The 24,053-nt window shown below is 37.5% G+C and overlaps 1 protein-coding gene across 12 annotated transcripts in view; it reads right to left on the bottom strand.

The window, feature by feature from the left end:
- Window positions 1–24,053, bottom strand: part of LOC129769500 (protein alan shepard) — a 264,807-nt gene that overhangs the window by 226,078 nt on the left and 14,676 nt on the right. For 11 of the 12 annotated variants that reach the window (XM_055771807.1, XM_055771808.1, XM_055771810.1 and 8 more), the window contains exons 1-2: window positions 1,038–1,194; window positions 886–899 (exon numbers count right to left, since the gene is read on the bottom strand). The exons of the other annotated variant lie outside the window; for it this stretch is intronic. In XM_055771807.1, the coding sequence (XP_055627782.1) occupies window positions 886–899; window positions 1,038–1,179 (156 nt within the window). In that variant the 5' untranslated portion in view covers window positions 1,180–1,194. Of the gene's footprint in view, window positions 1–885; window positions 900–1,037; window positions 1,195–24,053 lie in introns of those variants that run through there. 12 annotated transcript variants of the gene reach the window in all.

Raw genomic sequence — 24,053 nt, 5'->3', positions numbered from 1 at the left:
AATTTAATTATGTTTTCGTAATTATTGTTTGTATTTGTTTTTTTTTGTTTAGAGCATCGGACTAGAGGGCGTCATTTTTTTTTAATATTTTGCTTGAAAGTCTAGATTTTTTTACATTCCATATGCAAAAATTAGAGATGTAATTTTTTTTGAGTCATCATTTTTCAAAGTTAACCGATGATGGTCTGAAAAATCAATTTTCCCCTTTTTCCAAAAATGACTTTTTTTTAAAATAATACCTTTTGAACTACTGGACCGATTCAGATAATCGATATATCAAATTGAATCTAAAAAATGTCAAATTTGATAAATGATAACTCAGAAACAATAAAAATCCATGATTGTATGTATTATCGTTATCGTATGTTTTATGTAAAAAAGATATATCATACAACGGGAATGAATACCATCCTGAATTGCAGATATGCGCAGCTTATTAAAAAATTATTTGAACACAAAAAAATATTTGTTAAAGGTTTCGCCTAAAAGTATACAAAAGTTGTGAATTAAAATTTAGTTTAAATCATAAAAAGGTAAAAATACAATATTTCAAAAACGAAAAATATGTGTTTGTGATTTTTTTATATGTCACATAAAATTCTCACCGTTCCACAATATTGGTAATTACTTGTTCTGAGTGTATTTAACGCACAGAGCATGTAACATTATTCAAGAAAGCACAACAAGAACAACACTAAAGTTCCAAACAAATTACACTTTCTCCATGTAGTATTTTGAGTGACAAGCTCAAAACTACGTATGTATCAGTCACGTAAGAAGATTCATATTGTTTGAAAAAAAAACCATTGAACCCGAATCTCCCAGAACGAGTAGTGCCGGATATAAAAGAATATTCAAAATATAAATCTAATTGCTGGTACTCACAACGCCGGTACAATCTATTGGTAAGGGATTAAGGCACCTGCTACACTTGCTTGTTGACAGAACTTACCTGTAAGAGAGAAGAAATAAGAAATTAGTCACTAACCAAAATAATTCAGCAATTACAATATAGTAAAATGGATGAACACTTTCACAATTAGTCCCTCGTTGTATCGCACCCCTAGAACTTCCAAAAACAGCACAGCCAAACACAATGAAGCAAACCCCAAAACAACCCGGCCAATAAAAACCCATCAACTGAATGATTTCCACTACAAGATCTGTCGCCGCTGCCATTTCGGCGTGGGCAAACTTCCAAAAGCTGTAGGAAAAAAAAATAACGTTTACGACTTTCTCACATCTGTAATCTATCTCGCTGTATGTTGCGATGTGGTCCCGGTCCCACCGGGGCCCGGGTTGAACAAACTCTGAAGCTTAAGCAACTTTCTTTCATAATCGAAAATTCGCATTGGTTCCGTTAGCCATTTGGAGAAAGAGGAAACAAGAGTGCAGCCGACCATCCACCCACCCACCTGATGCTCTTCCTCCCATCTCATCACACACTCTCAAACTTCGCCGCATTCGCTTTTGCGCTGAAATATTCATCAGCAGCAACCAGCGAAGATCCCGTTTGATGACTTCGCGGTGGTATTTCGGTCCTTGGGTTGATGGGTATTGTTATTTTTTTTCTCTTTTTTTGGGTGCCGTTTTGGTGTTTAATTATATGCTCGGTTGCTGCATACAAAAGTTTTTTTTTCTGCCGCTCACCATTTCTCTCATTTCACTACCATCGGGTGGAACTTTTACGTGTTTGACGAAATGTGGCACAAAAAAAAGGAATAACCGCCATGCACTTCTAGCGTAATAATAGCTCTGTTCGAGTGATGCTTCCGAACGCACGGATAGGATCTGCGTCTATATGCACATCGCAACCGCAGAGTCATTCACATTCCATGCAATTTCATTCCAACGGATATTGAGTTCCATGCTAATACTAATCAACCGCCGCAACATCCGAGTCGGAGCTGCAAACGCGGGGGCACATGAAGCGCTTCTCCGTCCGATTATCATCGCTACCATTCCTCTTGTGTTTTGATCATAAAAAAACAAGAGTAGTTATAAACCGGCAGCAGCTGGGTGGAATTGAAGCTGAGAAGTTATGCGAAGAGGTGTAATAAAATGAAATTCCGCCGGTCAGCGATGTGATGTGTTATGTGTATGTGTGACCGTCGTCCACCAAGCAGCAGCTCTGGAAATGACTTGAATGGAAATTGCTAGGTTTTGCCTCCCACAGATCAGACGACGAAGACGACATTGATGCTGCTGACCAAGCCACAGGCACAAAAACAAGTACATACATACATGTACCGGTGGCTGAGATGAATTGCGTGATTCCGCAGCCAGCGGCATCGACTTCAACTCCAGCCGATGACGATGATGAGTAATAGGTGTGTGTGTGTGTGTTTGGTTGGCGTGTGGCGCGCCGCGTTATCCGCGTTCGTAATGAGAGAAGGTCGGTCACTGGCGTGTCACTGGCCATGCAAAAGTGGTAAACGCTGATGACATTTCGGAGTAGAAGCTTTTAGCTGCGGGTATGTACAGAAATTATGTTTGTGTGCTATGGATGAGTAGGGGTGGTATGGATTGATTCGCGTTGTCGAAAATTCACTCAACGAGTAAATGGATGATAATGAAAGGTTATCAAACTATCCGGTTTCCGTTATGAAACCAATGTAATGCGATGTGACGAGCTTCACGCGAGAACGTGGTCCACGATCAGTGGGAAAAGTTATAAAATAAGCTAATAATTGTGATTACACATAATAACAATTAAAATAATGTACCTAAAGCTAAAAAAATAGGAGGCAAGTATCAGTTTGAAGTTATCACACACCTTCCTTCATTGATTTAGGGCATTGATCAGACTAACCTGAAATCGTCTAGTGAAGCCTTTTTATTAGATACCCATTTTGATGGAGTTTTGAAAAAATATATATCCTGGTTGGACTTGATTATATAGGGTTGGGGAAAAAGAAATGTCGTATTTCTGACCGAAATTTGACGCTCTATTTAACATACTTAAAATTATCCAATTTAAGTCAAATATGCGCCGTTTTGTTCGCAAACTTGTTGCCATTTAGGAGGCAATTTCATTATCCCCCTCTTATAAACCCCCCCCCCCCTTATTTGCAAAAAACTCAGACAACCAGTTTTCGCAAGCCTCTTTTGAGACCAACTTACTATCACCAAGAGCGTTTTGCATGGACCGGGAGAGATGATAATCACTTGGAGCCAGGTCCGGACTATACGGTGGGTGCAATAGCACATCCCATCCGAGCTCCCGCTTCTGGCGGGTCATCACAGATGTGTGAGGCTGAGCGTTGTACTGGGGGGAAACAACATCATTCCTATTGATCATTTCTGACCGCTGGCTGGTCAATCGCCTGCTTCAAACGGTCAAGCTGCTCACAGTAGAGCATCGCAGGCGTTGATACGGTCTAAAATATTTTTTTGCGTCAACTCGTGTGGCACCCATACATCCAGCTTATTTTGGAATCCAATTTCCCGCAAATGGTTCCAAATGGTTCTATGGTCTATACCCAGTTCCTGGCCAATCGAGTGAGTGCTCACATGCAGGTCTACTTGGATGATTTCAACGATTTTATCGGTTTCAATGACGATAGGCCTACCAGTACGGAGTGTATCTTCGACAGCCACTACACCAGAACGAAATCGATCAAACCAACGCTGTGCTGTGCGAATCGTTACAGTATCGGGTCCATAAACTACACGATTTTTTTCGGCCGCCTTCGTTGCAGTTTTACCTCGCAAGTAGTAAAAACGTAAAATATGACCAATTTCTTGCTTGGTGGACTCCATCTTTGACGCGCTATAACTTGAGGCTGAAAAGGACAATCACAACACTGTCAAAACGACACTTGTAGCACAGATTGTCGTCTTTAAATAGCCGTATAGTGTGACCCATATGACTCGATGCGATAAGTACAACACAAGATATGTTTAAGTATTGCCATATATTGACAATATACTGACTTTAGCGATCAATATCTCGTGTAACATCGATCACACAATTTCTAGTTTATGCTCGTTATAAAGATGATATTTCACACTAGAAAAAATATTTGCTGTTTTTTATGTTCCATTCAGTTGTAACTTAGGAACAGAGGAAGCCAACTTAACAAAGTTTAACAAAGGAAGCCAACTAGAGAAAAGTCGGTACATTTTACACTTTTTCTTTAATAAAGGATGAATTTCATGCTTACTCGACTGGCCGTTGGCAGCACCATTTCACATAGCAGTGAAAAGTTGTGGGTGTAAAAGAATGTGTCACTTAAGCAACTTTGCATATTTTAAATATTCGAAAAATAATTTGACTACTTTTTGGAAAAAGCCAATTTTTTTTCTTAATTTTTTACAAAAATTTATAACTTAAAAACTAGGATACCTACAAAATTCATGTCAAAGGATGAAATCAAGGAAATTGTTTGAATTTTTACAAAAAAAAATTTGAAATAAATTACGCTGACAAAAAAGGTTGTTTTAAAAATTAAAATTCATTTTTCTCCAAAATGTATTTTTTTTAAATTCCCAAAAATATATATATGAATAGCCCTTGAAGTTTCCAACAAGTCGTCCATACATCGGAAGATGGGCACTTTTACAGGGAAAAAGTTTTCCGAACAACAAATTCAAATGTTGTACCGCTCTTGGCAACTCTACACGAGCTGATGATTGCGCCGGCTAGTGACCATTCTGTCCTGGATTCCTCGAGTCGAGAAAGACGCACCAAGCTAGATATGGAGTACAGACTAGGGGGGCGTTGCTGATTAATGGTCAGCTGCATCCCAATAGGAAGTATCCCGTGTCGGGCACACGTACAGAGCATCGAAGACTGCAACATACCAATTATGAGAACACTTGTAATACTAACCTCGAGCCAACCGCGAGTAATCGGTTACATATTACTAACATAGTTGTAAGACAAAAATTGTCAAAATATTGGACTCCCGGCCCCGTCAGGCTAACGCCACATGTGCCTTAATAAAATATATATTTTGGGGGAAAAAAAACAAATTTTTCATGTTTTCTTTGCAACAATACAACTTATCCTAATTTTGTTTAAAGTCAAGATAGCGATATAATAGGCCGTATGAATAAAAACAAAATTCACCAAGTATTTACTTCGTTATTATCAAGTATGTTTATGAGCATACTTTGGATCTGAAAACACTATTATTCGTTTTGATGTCATATCCGATTTATGTTTAATGCTGATATTTTGCGCTTGAAGTTAAACAAGTTAACGATCCGCATTTATGGCATTGAGCTTCGTTTACTAGTTTAGGGGAGCGTAAAAAAATTGATTGATTTTCAGGCGGAATGAACACGTTTTTAAAATTTCAATTATAAATGACAAATAACCTTTCCTTACCAATTTGGCATTCTGTTTAAATGAAAAACACTTTTGTTTGCTGGTAGTGAAAAAATCTTGTACGAATATTGTTTTTGAAGACAACTTTATATTATAGTGAAAAGTTTCAGTAATAATGTTGGAAATGTAGAGACAAAGGGTTAAATAAAAGTCGGAAAAAAGTGTTTTAAGTGATTAAATAACATGATGTGAACATTTTCATTCAAATTTGAAAACTGGCTTCGTGTCTTCTAATATGATAGGTATTACACTAACGAGATAGGGACCCAAACTATGGTCCCTAATTGAAAGTCGCCACCAGACGTCGACACTTTTCCTTTTTCATCGCGAATTCACGCTTTGTCAAAAAAAAACATTTTGAAACGAAATGTTGATAGATGTTTGACAAAGTAAAAACTATGTTTGAATTCGAAAATCAAATTAGTAAAGTAAACTTTTATTCATACGGATTCAAGTAAATACTAGGAAAGTTTACTTTACTTGGAAACGGGCAGAATAAGTAAATACTTTTTTTTATTCATACGACCTATTGTGTTCAACAAAGTTTTGGATCTTGTTAAAATATAAATTTTTGTCGAAGACATCAACCTTCTATCTTCTATAGTTTTTGGAATATAATTCATTTTTGTATGAAGACTTCTAAAAAAATAATATTTCGCTCCAAACATTTTTGTGTTAAAATTCTCAGAGCATGTTAACTGCGATTATTTATACATAAAAATGTTACGAATTAAACATTAATAGTATTTTTTTCCAAGAAAAAAATGTAAAAGTTGTTGTTCACAAAACTTGTTCTATGTAAATATGGCCATCGTCCGATGTATGGAAAACTATGGTAAGCATATGTTTTTGAGAAAAATGAATTTTAATTTTCAAAAATTTTTTTTTACAATGAATTTTTGTTCTTAAAAATTCTTTGGTAATTTTCAATGAAAACCAAAATAATTTTCTACATTCCATTCATTGACTAAAATTTTGTAGGTCTAATAGATTTTTGTAGGTTTTTTTTTTAAATTGTGTTTAAAAAAAATTACGGTGGTCGAACCAAGGCTGGCTTACAAGACAGGGTTACCATATCTACAGAATAATCTGTATTTATGCATATTTTTCAGATTTTTCGAAACAAACAATCTGGTGTTACATATTACAGATTTTTTTAAAAATAACGTTCCAATATTAGATATAGCTAGATGTCAATAGTACTTTTTCTTAATGTTATTCATATAGTAATCGAATCAGTTTACATGAAAGTCATTTTGACGTTCATATGTAGCGTGAGGTTCTGCTTTCTCCTGTTCAATCTACGGTGGAAAGATGCGAAATCTATATCATCGGTTGGCTTCACTATAAATAAATAATATTGTTCATCTTTTTCTTACTAAAGCACAGTTAATGTGAATTTCAAAAGTGCGCTCATGTAAATCCATATTGCTTGTTTTACTTGTTTTAAGGATTGGAACTTGAATCCTAAGCATATGACTTCAAAGCAACTTTATGACCATTTTTCAAGCGTTTAGAGTTCTCCTTTTTCGAACTGTTACCTTATTATGTTATTGGAATTGTGATAACAAATTTACTTACGTAGCGCAATATAAACAAGCAAACCCTGGTAACTGTGTGAGCTTTCATTACACCTCAATGAAGGATTGTATTTCTACGTCTGGTTCTACGTGGATACCATCAATATCATTGAATTCATAATGATTATGCCAATAAATGGCACTAAAGTTAAGATTATGCTCCAAAATTGAACTTTTAAATTGCATACAGATTGTAATACAGCTTTTTTGAGAAAAAATGAAGATAAAAAGATTTTTTGAGACTGAAAACACAAAATTTATTATGGCAACCCTGATACAAGACTGCTTTACACGCTATCCACATAGCCACTGTTGCATAAATGAGTGATAATATTACACCTCTTTATAAAATGAAGTTGGAAAGTGTTTTCTGAGAGTAAAAAAGAGAGCTTAAACGTGAATCTCTATCATTTTCGGTCTTGGCCGTGTATGTGGCAAAGTATGTGAAAGCTGCAATGCGTGCTTATTTGCAATGTTACTTTTGTTTAGCTCACTCAACATGCTTTTATATTGCTATAGCATATCTGTTATGCAAATGATATGCCAGTATGGAAGAGAAGCACAATTTTTGTTATTTTTGAGTTCATTAAATGTAATAAATCGGGATGCCAAAACATGTGCTAGAAATTTATTTTGAGTGTACAAACATACAAACAGATCAAGCTAAATAAAACCGTTTAAAGAAAAAATCTTGATCTGAAAAAAATATTTTCCGACCACACTACAGGATAAGCGTCTACACAAAAGTCCTCTCACGAAATATATTTGTATAATTTTATGAAATCTCACTGGAAATGCAAACTTGAAATCTCCACAACAAAATCTAGATGACTTTTTCAAAAGGTTCTAAGTTTTTTTTTCAAACTTTTTGCAAAATAAATTCTCGCTCAAAAACTATACACCTAAAAAATTTTGGCCTAGGAATTAAATGGAAAAACTTGTTTAAATTTTAAAATATTACCCAAATTAAAAAAAAATATGCTGGAAAAAAATATTTAAAAAGTTTTAAATTTTATTTCAAACGTACTTTTCAAAATTCTGAAAAAATGTGTACATCGTATTGTGTGTAATTTAAATTTCAAAAATATGACATTCAAAATTATGATAATTTAACTGAACAACAATTCTATTAATAGAATTAAAATTTCTCGATTTTACTCAAACCATCTATTAACTCTCCTATACATGCGCGCAAAATCGTAACTCGTATACTCACAGGCGTTATTGGTATTTATTTAAAGAAAAAGATATATATGTATGAAAAAACTCCAGAAATATCAAAAACAAAAAAAAACTAAATGTATCGCCTTAATGTATGTATTTAGGGGTGATTAATTTTTTTTAAGTTCACTCGAATTTGTAAGATAAAATCGGTTTAGCTGTTCAAATTATTTGGTTCAGCGGTTACGGATTATTAAAAATTGGTATATTCAGCAAGATCGAATTTTAAGACCACCCTGATACTGAATGGCTACAGTGTGAATCAATCACGCTCAATGCACATTGCACCGGGCGAAAGTATCAGTGATTTGTCATTTTTATCGCTCAAGCCATTCAGGTTTTCAAATAAACTATGCAAACGTTGCGACAAAACCACACAAAACATCTGCCATTATCAGGACCATCAAAAATTTCTACAGCTCAAAAATATTAAAGGAGGGATCAATTCAATATAAAAAAATGAATTTTATTCAACGCTGAAACAGGGTTCACTGATTCGGGAGTAGGAAGTATACGTCAAATTGATAACTACAATCTTTATCCAACTTTCCGTGTTGTTTTTAGATTTCAGTTGAATTCGATTTGATTGAATCCCCTGAAGTTGTTAAGGGGATTGTTAACACCGTAAAAATTTAAAAAATACATACATTTGTAGTTAAAGATAGGTGATTTTGCTCAATAGGAATGTGTGTTGGTCTGCTCTTTCATGTGATTTCAGTACCATTTCAGGACTTAAAACAATCAGAATTCAGTGTTCAAGACCTGACCGCATTGTTAACGTAGGACTATGAAATTTCTTCATTCCATTCGCCTGTTTATCGCTTCGGATACCATCTCAGAAAGAGACGAAGATAAATTTTTTAGCTATTTAGTAGAAATTGTTCGTGGCCGATGGTTGCATGGGGGCTTTCTCGCAACTCTCTCCAAGCCTTCAAAAAGCAAAACATTTTTATTTATTTATTTATTTATTAATTTTATTATCGTCTTATGCCAATGTAAAATTGAATACATTACATTTCAGTTCACATGCACTTAAAATGAGGACGTCTCTTTCAAGGAAGTGAGATCTAGCACAACTTACAAGAAATTTCACCTTCACCTGGAATATATTGTTAGTACTTCTTTGCGGATGTATTTATGAAAAGCAGTGACTTGACATTGGAGACGGATGAGTAGTTTGTATAAGTCTGGTAAAAACTGCGCGATAAAAATTGCCATTATGCCTGATCGAGCATCCAGATGAACAACGACGGCGTTGTACAGTTAGTATTATCAACGAAATGTTATTTCAATCTACCAATGAGCTTATGAAGGACCTTACTGGAAGGCTGACGCTGTTTCGACAACGTTAAACTTGTGTCAAACAGGTGGACAACTGAAATGAACTTGAGACTCGTGATAGGGTACGGCACTAAGTTTCATTACAAGCACTAATTATATCATATGCTATGAGGGAGCATGAGTGAAAGATTTGAGCTGAGGGAGAAATGTGATATTGCTCTGTTATTTTTTACGTCCCCTCGTAAAAAAAACCGAGTAAAAAACGCAATAACTGAAAATCCCAAAAAAAAAAGCTGCGTTAATTTGAAAATCCTTGTGAAAAAACCTGGGAGTAATCACGTTCGAAAAGCGCGAGGTAAAATATTGTCGCAAATCTCATCATTTGTTTTTCTTCCTAGAAACAAGTGTGTTTTCCCTGTTCGATATTCGATTCATCCAATCCTTGTAACTCATAACATTTGTTTTATTTGAATTGCTACTGTTCACTAATTGAATCATGAAACGATGTCACGGCGTAGCATTTTTGTTGTGAAAACTTAACGAAATATTTACAAAAACCACAACTTCATAATCATTCGAAAACAATCTGCTCTGACTGACGTGCTATGTAAGCTTATGTCGCTTGGTACTGAATCTAGAAGCGATTCCTGTATCAATAATTCTATGAAAAATGGGTCAGCGGGAAACAAAACTTATTTTTTAAACATGTATTTTTTCCGTTTCCGCGTACAAGGTGCTTAATTCAGAGCAAAGGTTATATCATTTTTTGATAATTTGAAAATGTCAAAATTTGTAAGAAAAAAATATTCGTTTCGTCTATGATTCCTATGTTGATTCCAACGAATGAAATCTTGTAAAAAAATTGATTTATATATCTGGTTGACCGATATTTAATCATTTTGCAGTAAATGAAATTTATTTCAATCAAATCATCAGAAAACATGAGAAAATGGAATAAATAAATAAGCACTGTTCACCCCTGAGGGTGAAATTCAAAAAATGCGAGTTTGGAATTTTGTGAAAACGCAATAAATATACATTCATAAATATATAGGTTTCAGTAAAATCAGAGCAAACTTTTTTATTGGGTAGAACCATTAATCATGGAATTGCCGATATATTATAAGACATTATTAAAACAAATTAAGCGTAGTCTTCTCGATTTTTCAGAATTTCTCACGTTTTTTGGTAGGTTTCCTGCTATCTGAGAACTGAGTGTTTGTCAAAAAAAAAGTTGCCTGTTTTTTTAAACGATCCTGATTTTCCTGATGTTTGTACTTCTTACTTTTTCAGAATGAAAATTATCCGTGATAGATATACTGGAATCCCTGCCAAAGCACTCCGGCTCGCACTTGTGTAATACTTTATTTTTATTTCGAAGTGATTCGCGTTATCCGAGACCAATAGATCCAAGAGTTGACATTTACTTGGGCGTAAAAGCGATGCAGGGCAAACTTCCATAATTGGCCAATGTGATCAGCGTGTTCCATCTAGGCAACGCCAAATTTTATGCTTGAGTACGCGACAAATTATTTTAGAGCCTGGCGGGGAGGTGATATCCCACCAACTAAACTAGTCGAATATTGCACCTTTAGGTTATCACAGGTTCAGGGCTCTGCAAAAGTCCCCCAAGGGCAAGAACTTTGACTCTATGGACAGTATAAAAATACATCTCGAACAGGTTTCGATGACAAAGTAAACGTGGTCTGGGAGGATAGAATTTTTAAGCTGCATGAAGGATGGCGAAAGATTGTGGATTGTGTATATAAAACTGGAACAATGTTTTCTTTAAAATGTGCACGAACGTTCCGGATAACCCAATATGATCTATCCTGATTTGTTCCTGATTTTTATTTTCATTCTTCCTGATGTTTGAAAATTATGGTTGGCAACCCTGGTGATTCTATCCTATTGATTCTATTTCGGTCTAATTTTCTAAATGACATATGTTACGTCATCAATTGGTACGACAATAATTACGACGGAAACCGGGAAGTTAGTAACAAAATGGACCAAAGCATGATAGATAGTCCTGTGTGACATTTGATAAAATTGTCTGATAATGGAATAACAACTAATGAGTCACGGTCGCGTAGATATACTTTTCTGTACAATGCAATCATTCATCATAAAACTTGAATCGGATGGCATAGTGAGGGAGGAATCAATTTTTCAAATTCTCTGACTTCTCCAAAGTCCACAACAAGACTTGTTACAATTATTTTTGACAAACAATGCAATAGTGAAATATTTTTGACTCATCAATGCAACACAGACTGGCCTAATTTTGGAACTAGAATATAAAAGTTTACCAATTAATTACAACAACAACAAGACCGTAACAAAACACGACAGCCAAGCCAGCCTTTCTCCGCTGTGTTCCTCAGCTGATAGTTTCCATTATTTGTAATCGCTTCTTTCTGTTCACATTTCCCAAACAGACGCGAAGCAATTATTCTGATAAGAATGACGGATGGTGTTTTTGACGGAAGACAATCCTGTCTCTGTGGTTTCTGCGATTTCATATAGCGGCTGACAATCGAGGTTCACTGTGAAGGCTGGGGCGCGATAGCGGAAGTCAAAAAGTCGGTGAATGGTGAAAAGTTAGAACGACAGATTTAATCTTTTTGTGTGCTGATTAATGGGGGGACGTATTTCAAAGGATGGCGCTCCATAAACGGAGAAGTATTAGAACTGTGTAAAACAATTTACGAAATAATGGTTTTTGTGTACAAAATGTTATCCAGTATCAAGTTCATGGTTAGCTTTTATGAAACGTGAACTGAGTAACTTTATCAATACAACTGTACCTCATCATTTTTAAGCTTAAGCAACAAACAGTGTAAATGTTATGGTTTTTTTTTAAATGACAAGTTTCAAAGTGATATTTCTCGATGTATGGATTCTATATGTATTGAATGCTTCAACAATGCTTCGAATTTTTTTTTCCAATTCAAAAATCGAAATATAAGAAAATTCCTCCCCTGCTGATCCTCATGATCTGAAAGAGATACACGACGATTCCAAACTACGAGATTTTACGTCCTAGGTCAATCCACTCGCTATAGCGTATATAATCAGCTCGATTCGCGTGCACAGATGGGAACCAACAAAAACTACAAAAAGAAAGGCCGAAACACATTGCTCTTGCGAACGGATCATCGTCTCCATTCAAGCGTCTCGGTTATTTTAATCCCCCCTCCGCTTTTATGCGATGGTAACTAGGTGATAATTTTTTGTTCAGCTATCCACGGAAACAATCTTCCTTTGAACTCCCCTCGCATTATCCGAGCCACCCTGCTTGCTCCCGCGCGCCTTCAAATCGTATTATAAACACACATGTGTGTGCAGCAGCTTTTGTGTCAAAAGCGCACCATTCGTCATTGATGAAAAAAAAAAGTAATCGGGAAGATCGCTCAGATTGAACAATACAGGGCGAAGCATGAGAAATATCGTCAAACCAAGCCAGTCGGACAACCGGATTAAACATAGGTTCGCGGATAGCGAAAACGGTGTAAAAAGGAATCCCACCGAAAAAAAAATTAGCTGCAAAAAAAAACAAAAAATCACGCACTACACAGCGCAAAAGAGGAAGGTCAATAATCTTTAATGAGAATAAACATTCGGGCAGTGACTCACACCAATACTTGTGTCCGCGCGTTCATCGCAGTGCGTTTGAAAATGAAACGACACACACTTCAATGGAAATCAGATGTTGTCTGGTGTAGAGTGAAGAGAAAAAATCGTGTAGTTTCCAGAATCACGATACAAGCGGGTTAATTTAGGGATGGATTAAAATGTGGGTAATTCGAGATGAGAAAGAAATGCACATCTCACAAACATTTAACTGAGCAATCGGTTTTTATTTAGATTGTGTATTCTACAAAAAATAATTATTTTGATTGACATTGATATTTCCAAGTACAGCTTCAAGATGAGTTCTGAGACGTCATTTGAAATGAAATTCAATGTAACTCCAACACTAATCTTATCAGTGACGTCAAACGCCGGAACGTCTCTTAGTATTTCCTCATAAGTTTCTGTAGCACCGCAGGAATGCAATTTCTACAGTATCACAGTCATCCTCAATTGTCCAGACCCCTTCTCTACGCCTTCTTGTTACTCACCAGCGCAAAGCTTGATTCGCAAAATTCAATTCCTTTTTTTACTTTCCTCCTACAACAAATTCCACAAAATGACATGACGTTCGTATCATTCATCGCGCTCGCACACAAGCGCCGCTTTTGGAGTTTGTAATGGCATTGAGATGAGAGATTTTTTTCTGCTGTAACTACCGGTCGTTGAATTCATTTCACACTTTTTTCTGCTGTTAATAAAATTATCAGCCTTTCAATGTGGACAGCGAAATTGCAATTACGTTTCATTATATCACCACCAATGATGACTGTAATACGCAATTCACTGGCAGTAACCTGATGGATTGTGTTATACAGCCATCTGCCATCGCTCTAGTTTGCAAATAATTGTTTCAATTGGATTTGGAAAGCTGATCTTTGGTCTCGTTAGTCATTTAAATAATGAAAAAAAAAAATTAGTATTAGGCTGTCAAAAAAGTCCTGCGGTATTTCCGCGAGGTGTCGTTGTAAGCGCGTAGTTCTAGTTGTATTCATTGTATCGAGTCATACTATAGCTTGTTGGAAAGGTATTTTTGCGCGCTATAAAATAGTCCTTGACAGTGTTTTGTTTGGTTAAGTCGTTCGTGAGTTATAGTGTCGCAAATATGGAGCAAAATAAAGAGAAAATCCGACATATTTTACAGTACTACTATGACGAAGGCAAAAATGCATCTCAAGCTGCCAATAAAATTTGTGCAGTTTATGGACCCGATACAGTTTCCATTTCCACCGCACAACGATGGTTTCAACGTTTTCGTTCTGGTGTAGAGGTCGTCGAAGATGCGCCACGCTCCGGAAGGCATGTCGTCGAACATTGCGACAAAATCGCTGAATTAGCCGAGAAAGACCGGCATTGTAGCAGCCGTAGCATCGGCCAAGATCTGGGGATAAGTCATCAAACCGTTATTAACCATTTGAAGAAGCTTGGATTCACAAAGAAGCTCGATGTATGGGTGCCACACACGTTGACGCAAAAAACATCTTTGACCGTATCGACGCATGTGAATCGCAACAAAATCGACCCGTTTCTGAAGCGGATGGTGACTGGCGATGAAAAGTGGGTCACTTACGACAATGTGAAGCGCAAACGGTCGTGGTCGAAGCCCGCTGAAGCGGCTCAGACGGTGGCCAAGCCCTCATTAACGGCCAGGAAGGTTCTGCTGTGTGTTTGGTAGGATTGTCAAGGAATAATCTATTATGAGTTGCTTCCCTATGGCCGAACGCTCAATTCGGACCTGTACTGCCAAAAACTGGACCGCTTGAAGGTAGCACTCATGAAGAAGAGGCCATCTTTGATGATCAGAGGCCGCATTGTTTTCCATCAGGACAACGCCAGGCCACACACTTCTTTGGTGACGCGCCAGAAGCTCCGGGAGCTCGGATGGTAGGTTCTTTTGCATCCGCCGTATAGTCCGGACCTTGCACCAAGTGACTACCACCTGTTTTTGTCCATGGCGAACGAGCTAGGTAGTCAAAAGTTAGCCACAAAAGAGGCCTGTGAAAATTGTCTATCCGAGTTTTTTGCCAATAAGGAAGCGAGCTTCTATAACAGGGGTATTATGAAGTTGGCATCTCGATGGGAACAAGTCATCGAACAAAACGGCGCATATTTAACTTAAAACAGATGATTGTAACTAATTTTATGAACAAATGAAAATTCAAAAAAAATACCGCAGGACTTTTTTGACAGCCTAATATTTTGCTAATACTTCATCATTGTAATATGAAATCATATCAGACAAAACATGTTTGATATGTTGGGGGGTCTTCGTAGCCTAATTGGATGCGTGTCCGCTACTAAGCGAACGATCATGAGATCATAACCTGTGTTGCTACACGTACAGATTTATCTGGAATGGTACAGATTTTTTCGTTATTTTTGGTACAGATTCTGTACGGTACAGAGTACAGATTTTCGTCAAAAAGTGCAGATTGGTACAGATTTTTCCGGGTGTGAATTTTCTTACATTTGAACAAAGCTACATTAAGGTACATGATGACTTTTACGCCGCAGTACCGCTTGGTGCTGCTGATCATAAAACCATTTACAATGCAATAAATTATCAGTTTCATAAAGACGGAATTCCTTACAAGGATCGTCTGAAAGGATTCGCGTCGAACGGTGCCACAGTGATGATGAGAGTTTCGAATTTTGTAATGCGCTTGATAAAAATCGATTTCCCAGAAATTGGATGTTTAAAAAAGTAACAGTTCGCTCGCTTTCGGCGCTTCGATGCCTTGTTTGTAACGTTTTCGCTATGCCTCGCTTCTTCTTTGAATTTTTTGGGAATATAATTAAAACAAAAATAAGCTTCAAAATCGGCTCTGCAACGATACGATGAACGCTATTTTGAGATTTAAACATTTTATTAAACATTCTTGATTGAGAAAAACTATGTATAAGTACCATCAAACACACGAATGACTTGCAAATGTAAATATAGTATTTTCAGTAAATAAATGTGTATTGTTTTCATGCTAATTGAATAGATTTTTCTCTACAACGGATATTTTAGACGGTACAGATTTCTGGAATAAAAAGTACAGATGAGAAAGATTTTTAACCCCTCTGGTACAGATTTAAATGTGGCAACACTGCTCATAACTCAGGACCTCTCAACTGACCATCTTTGTGTGCTATTCTAGCTACTATGTCCACGCAACAATCATCATGTGACGGTAATCCCAGGCTTTTACCGCTCAAATTTTCGGTCTGCTGCATCGGTAATTGACACTATTAATAACACAACAATGGAAGCCTCATATCAACAGACCCGCTGTGAACAGTCCAACTGTGAACATTTGAACAATAGAAATATTCTTACGACGAAAAAACGCGATATGTGTTATGCATCGATAGAATAGGACATAAATTCACACTTACGCCTAAAAATTGTAACCGTGTAATATACAACAAAAGTTATCTTATCTTAGAAGAAGTAGATTTCCATACGTGTAATATTTTTATGGGACCCTCTCTCCATTCCAGAGGGAGGATGGGTGTCATACCATCATAGAAACATTTCTTGTACCCAAAAACCCTCACATCCCAAATTTGGCTCCATTTGCTTGATTAGTTCTTCAGTTATGCAGACATTTGTGTTTAAAAAAAAATTTTTTGAGAACCCCGATTTTGTGAAAACCCCGATTTTCAGAAAACTTAAATTTTGACATCTGAGGCAATAGTAAATGACGTCCGAATGAGCAAATGCAATTCGTTTGCAATGCGTTTCATGCAATTCTAAGACACTTGGCATCAGAAATTTCCCGATTTCCTTTCGATTTTTCGATTTTCAGAAAACTTAAAATTTGCGACAATAGTAAATGAAGTCCGAATGATTTTTCGGACCATCGGTTAAAATCATAACTCAAAAACAAAAAAAAAATCGCTTCCCTGGTTTCGAGATATGTTATGTGAAAAATCCTCACCTTTCCACAAAAAATATAAAAAAATTAGCGTTTTTGGCCCCGAGACCATGAAAAATGTCGCAGATCAAATTGAAAAATCACCCAAGGGGGAGTAAAGGAAATCGGGAAATTTATGATGTCGAGTATCTTAGAATTGCATGAAACGCCGAGATTTACTGTAATCTAGAAAAAAATTTTTTATTATTGACGATATATTTTTTTCCAGATAACAGTAAATCTCGACGTTTCATCCAATTGAAATAATAATGATTAAATGTGTTCGTACGTGTGATTTGATATGCTCGATTTTTTCAGAAATTTTAAAACATTTTGTGGTACTAAAATACCTTGCAAATTTTTTCACCATCATTTCACTATGAAAATCTTGTATAGGGTACCAAATAAAAAAATTGTTTTTTTTATCGATCCCTATATGGTACACTATAAGAGCTGTGGTGTCCTTTTTTCATGTCGTTCTCAATAGTGGTTTTATAATTCGAAATTTCTTTTTTTTATTTTGGGTAATTTTTTCAAATTTTCATCTTAAAAATTGAGATTGGCTTGAAAAAAAAAACGTTAAAGTATGTTTTCAACATAGCTCTAATGGTGAACCATAGAGGAATTAAAAAAAAATTACCTAAATTTCTCATTTGGTACCCTATTCATGTTTGGTGATTGTGTTTTGGGGCAATTTTACTGCTTTTACTGTTCACCCAGTCAGACTTATTGAACTCACTAATTCAATAAAAACATCGATTTCTAAAATAAAACAAGGACGGTGAAAATAGCGGTATCGCGCTATGCTTGGAAAATTTAGAAAAAAAAATCAGGCGTATGAAAAACAGGAACGAATACATTCAAATAAAGTTCCCATCAAAACAACAAAATCTTATTGTGCGCTGCTCATTAGTTTAATTAGATATCATTGTTTTCACAAGTGGCGAGAAACGCACTGTTAATCGTTTTATAGCCATTATATCAACTGCCACAAACACCATGGTGTGGACCTATCTCTCTCTTCTCTATTGTTCTTCGACTAATTTTAGACATTTTATTTCCTTTTCGACAAAAAGGCGACCTAATGAAAATTCCCTTTCTTCCCGAACACAAAAGAAAACCGTTGTCAGCGATTTCCATCCAATGTTCGGCAAGCAAGCGCTCAATGAGAAACTCCACTTCCTCGGCAAACTTTTTCCGGTGTGCGTGTTTTGCTTCTTCCATCCATCTTCTCTCACGACACAGCACCGCCCCTCATGAAAAGACTCATACGTACCTCATCGATGCATGCCAGAATCGTAAAAATATTTGGCATGATTTTCTTCCGATACTAGTTCTCCACATGAAGTTCAATCGACACTGGAAAACAGATTCATTTTCGACACACTCACACACGCTCACGGAGACTCATGCGTATCCCCGCCATGGTAGCGGACTTTTCTTTTTGTTCGAGGGAGGAAATCTCTCATGATACCAATCGGCGGAATTGATCATTAAGCTGCATGAAAAAATATTTGAAACGTTTCTTCTTCTCTCCACACAGAGCTGCGGCGGCAAGCTCCAATTGATCGCGTGCATGTGCGCACACACACACATACTCATGCACATCAAACAGTCATGCTTGAACAGGTACAGCAGGGAACACCTTCCGTGGAACAGAAGAGGCGCCGTCCCCTCGCACCTCGGTCGACTGTCAGCTGTCGGTGAAATATTTTTCTACGATTAAGCTCCTGCGGCGCTGCTCATTGGGGTTGGGGAGTGCATTTATGTTAGTATTTATGAATGAATTATCCATTCATCTTGATGGACTTAAGAAAAGTGCAAGAGCAGAACGGACTGTATACAGACGTTCAATGATCTATTTCCTGTGGGCATGTTGATGGCTGTAAACAGAATTGGAAAAAACTGATACTCAAAAAGCCTTTGTGGTGTGAAAAACAAATCTTGAATATCTAGCAAGGAGAGTAAAATCAGGGGATAGTAACTTCAAGCAAAAAAAAGGGACCGATTCGAGATTGCTTTTATGTAAACAGTGAACTTTTTCTACACTCTAAAAATTGCACCGACTTGCACTGACAACTGAATGATATTGTCAATTTGTGCGAGATGCCTCAAAACAGCTGGGAATAAATATTGTTTATATACAGTACGTTACATTTAATGCGACGTTTAGATTATTGGACAGACCTGTAATGTGACACGTTTAATTGGACATTTTTGTAAACAGTTTCGGGGCCCTAATTATGGCGCCACATTAAAGTTGCCACAAGACGTCGACACTGTACCACTCACATCGCCAATGTTCAGTTACAGGCCAAAATCGTCTCCAAGCGACACTGAGTGGTGCCTCGGCATATTAATGTTCGCATCATAAGCAACGAACACACATTTATTTTCCACTTGCAACAGTATTCACGATGATTGGATGGATGAATATACGACTTCTACATGCATCTAGTACGACTAAATGTCGTATATTTTCAATATATGGCAACACTTAAACATATAAAGGGTGTGTCACATCAAATTGCATCACGGAAAAAAACGCTGTAGAAATTCGCCCAGTAGACCGATCCTTTTGAAAATTTTAGACAGTAAAATAAAAACTATTAAACAACTTTTGGCATTTTCTTTTTATTCATACTTCGAGCCCAAGCCCGTATGCTCGCACCTTTCTCTTTACCCCGTCCATAAGGTTCTGTACAACGTCAGGTTGCAGTTTCTTTTGAACAGAAATCCATTTTCTCTTGAAGTCCGCCTTCGATTTGACAACTTTTGGGTTCTTCCGGAGGGCCTGCTTCATAATCGCCCAATATTTCTCTATTGGGCGAAGCTCCGGCGCGTTGGGCGGGTTCATTTCCTTTGGCACGAAGGTGACCCCGTTGACTTCGTACCACTCCAACACGTCCTTCGAATAGTGGCACGAAGCGAGATCCGGCCAGAAGATGGTCGGGCCCTCGTGCTGCTTCAATAGTGGTAGTAAGCGCTTCTGTAGGCACTCCTTAAGGTAAACCTGCCCGTTTACCGTGCCGGTCATCACGAAGGGGGCGCTCCGCTTTCCGCAAGAGCAGATCGCTTGCCACACCATGTACTTTTTGGCAAACTTGGATAGTTTCTGCTTGCGAATCTCCTCCGGAACGCTGAATTTGTCCTCTGCGGAGAAGAACAACAGGCCCGGCAGCTGACGAAAGTCCGCTTTAACGTAGGTTTCGTCGTCCATTACCAGGCAATGCGGCTTCGTCAGCATTTCGGTGTACAGCTTCCGGGCTCGCGTCTTCCCCACCATGTTTTGCCTTTCGTCGCGGTTAGGAGCCTTCTTAACCTTGTATGTACGCAGGCCCTCCCGCTGCTTGGTCCGCTAGACGAATGAACTTGACAAATTCAGTTTATTGGCGACATCCCGGACCGAACTTCTCGGATCACGTCTAAACTGCTTAACTACGCGCCTGTGATCTTTTTCACTGACGGAGCATCCATTTTTGCCGTTCTTCACCTTCCGGTCGATGGTTAGGTTCTCGAAGTATCGTTTTAGTACTCTGCTGACCGTGGATTGGACGATTCCCAGCATCTTACCGATGTCCCGATGTGACAACTCCGGATTCTCGAAATGAGTGCGCAGGACTAATTCACGACGCTCTTTTTCGTTCGACGACATTTTTCCAAATTTACGAAAAATTAACAGTGAAGCATGGCCAACGTGATCTATACACTCTTATCTGATTATAAGCGAAAGCTGAAGATATAATTCCTGAAAAATTAAATTTCTACAGCGTTTTTTACGTGATGCAATTTGATGTGACATACCCTTTATTGTGTTGTACTTGTCGCATCGGGTCATACTATGCGTCTATTTAAAGACGACAACCTGTGCTACAAGTGTCGTTTTGACAGTGTTGTGATTGTCCTTTTCAGCCTCAAGTTATAGCGCGTCAAAGGTGGAGTTCACCAAGCAAAAAATTCGCCATATTTAACATTTTTACTACCTGCGAGGTAAAACTGCAACGAAGGCGGCCGAAAAAATTCGTGTAGTTTATGGACCCGATACTGTAACGATTCGCACAGCACAGCGTTGGTTTGATCGATTTCGTTCTGGTGTAGTGGCTGTCGAAGATACACCCCGTGCTGGTAGGCCAATCGTCGTGGAAACCGATAAAATCGTTGAAATCATCCAAGTAGACCGGCATGAAAGCACTCGCTCGATTGGCCAGGAACTGGGTATAGACCATGAAACCGTTTGGAACCATTTGCAGAAGATTGGATTCCAAAAAAAGCTGGATGTATGGGTGTCACACGAGTTGACGCAAAAAAATCTTTTAGACCGAATCAACGCCTGCGATGCACTGCTGAAACGGAACGAACTCGACCCATTTTTGAAGAAGATGGTGACTGGTGATGAAAAGTGGATCATATACGACAACCTAAAGCGAGAAAAGTCGTGGTCGAAGCGCGGTGAGCCGGCCAAACCATCACCAAGCCCGGATTGACGGCCAGGAAGGTTTTGCTGTGTGTTTGGTGGGATTGGAAGGGAATCATCCACTACGAGCTGCTCAACTATGGCCAGACCCTCATCTCGGTTCTCTACTGTGAGCATCTTGACCGTTTGAAGCAGGCGATTGACCAGAAGCGGCCAGAAATGATCAATAGGAATGGTGTTGTTTTCCTACAGGACAACGCTCGGCCTCACACATCTTTGGTGACCCGCCAGAAGCTACGGGAGCTCGGATGGGATGTCCTATTGCACCCACCGTATAGTCCGGACCTGGCTCCTAGTGATTATCATCTCTCCCGGTCCATGCAAAACGCTCTTGGTGATAGTAAGTTGGCCTCAAAAGAGGCTTGCGAAAACTGGATGTCTGAGTTTTTTGCAAATAAGGAGGGAGGTTTTATAAGAGGGGGATAATGAAGTTGCCTTCTAAATGGCAACAAGTTTGCGAACAAAACGGCGCATATTTGACTTAAATTAGATAATTTTAAGTATGTTAAATAGAGCGTCAAATTTCGATCAGAAATACGACGTTTCTTTTTCCCCAACCCTTTTATTATTATAGATTTTTGTAAATAAATGTATGTTTGTATGTTTGGAATATTACGTTAAAAATTATTCTTAAGTCCGAAATATTCCAGTTTCAAGAAAAGTGAAAGTTAAAGTTGTTTTTTTTTATTTTTAACTTTTAAGAACGAAAGATTATCTGTTTACCGGTCTTTTGCGTTTTGATGAATATAGTGACAAAAATAAATTAGTTCAACGTCGTCATACCGAGGCACTACTCAGTGTCGTATCAGAGGTGATTGGCCTGTAATTGGACGTTCACGATGATAGTGGTACAATGTCGACGTCTGGTGGAATTAATCAATTGACTTTTAGGGATATAAATGTTTGATATGAGTGGTGGCGACGGTTATAAAATTGCTCCGATGGGATTTGAACTCCGGTTGTTTGGATTATCAAGCCGCAGCTATCTCGTACGGCTATCTGAAATATGATTCTGGGGCAATTAAAGCTCTTACATATGATACGAAAGAGTTGCAATCGGACACGTCATTCCTGATTGTTTATTGTGCTTTAGTGGAAATATCGCAAAATTTATATAGAAATGGTTAAATAAAGTTCAGTACTACATGTTCCAAGTAATCAAATAACATGAAGTAAAAAATATCATTCATATTTTAACAATTTAAAACTGCCTTCGGGCCTGCCCAGCAAACATAAAATCGTAAAAAAAATCGAGGGGTTGTATCCGAAACACGACCGCTTAGAACGTAGGACTACGCAATTTTTTTTTTTTTTGAAATTTTTGAAAATCATTTCGAATATTATTTGCGAATACGTCGAAATTTCATAAATAACTCTTTAGTAAAAAGTTCCGGGGACACTGAAAAGGTTTAATGGCTTGCGTAGTTTTGTAGAATCATTTCGAGAAGCAACGATCACTTTTTGCCTTTGCGAGAATAATACACTGATTGGTCATGTGTCGCAAATCGTTTCTTTATATCAATGCACGCATTGCACTGAATTTTAACGAGAGGCATCATCCGTGCATCGACATCAAAGACGAATGAACTCTCTGAGTTTCAAGTGTCTTTAATTCAAAATAAGAAGAAGAAGAAGTGCATCGCCATTCAACGAGCATCAAACAGATGTACACAGTTGCAGTGCTAAAAATGAAACATTGCGAGAATGACCGTTTATGAAAAATCGTTTCTCGACTCTCGGTCAAAACCGTCAACAAAGTTTCTAAGTTCTAGGTTTTGCGCAATGAAAACAAGCTACACACAAAAAAACCAAACACTGATGTTTAGAAGCGACCTATAATCATTTGTACTCTTCTCTTTTTTCGCTTACTTTGTCATGACTCGGATGGTTGTGTTAATTGCAATGCAAGATGCACTTCAAGTAAAATATTCGCTAGCGTTCACAACTCGAGGGGAAACATTAAACACAAAACGAGCGGAATAAGCGAAGTTTGTTGCTTCGAGTACAGAAATATTCTGAGAATTTTCCTCAGAGGAGATGCAATACTTATACGCTAGCGACAGCTTACTATGCAAGGGTGGAGTTTATTTCGCAAATTTTCTCTTTTCGCTATCCCTCTTCGTTGTTTCTGTTCTAGCGGCTGCATAAGTTACCCTTTATTGGCAGCTCTGTTCGGGAAAGCACACAAATGGACAGAACAAATGTATGGGAAAATGGGAATGCTTCCAATTTTCATCAATTTAAACCATATACAGACTATGGGATTGTAATGTCTAACATATCAAACAAAAAAAATCTTAGAAAGTTTCCAATTCTATTGGTATACAAAACGTTTAAATCCGTTCGCAGCAAAAATAGTTATTAACGTGAACTTTATTTCATAAAAACGTGACCTGTTTTCTGATTTGGCACCCTTAATGTAAGCCGTAGTCCTACGTCAAAAATCTAAAATTGGAGGCGATATACATACATCTAAGATACATTACTTGTATGATGTGTATAACTGGCAGATGCATATGAAATTGGACGCCATATACATGTATATGGGGTATATAAACGATAATTATAAGATTTATTTTTTTTCTAGGATGTATGTATATCGCCTCCACGTTTGCATGTAT

This window comes from Toxorhynchites rutilus, chromosome 2 (genome assembly GCF_029784135.1).
Source record: "Toxorhynchites rutilus septentrionalis strain SRP chromosome 2, ASM2978413v1, whole genome shotgun sequence".
NCBI classification, from domain to species: Eukaryota; Metazoa; Arthropoda; class Insecta; order Diptera; family Culicidae; genus Toxorhynchites; species Toxorhynchites rutilus.
Note: the sequence above shows the minus strand (reverse complement) of the source record. Positions and strands in the feature narration are given on the sequence as shown.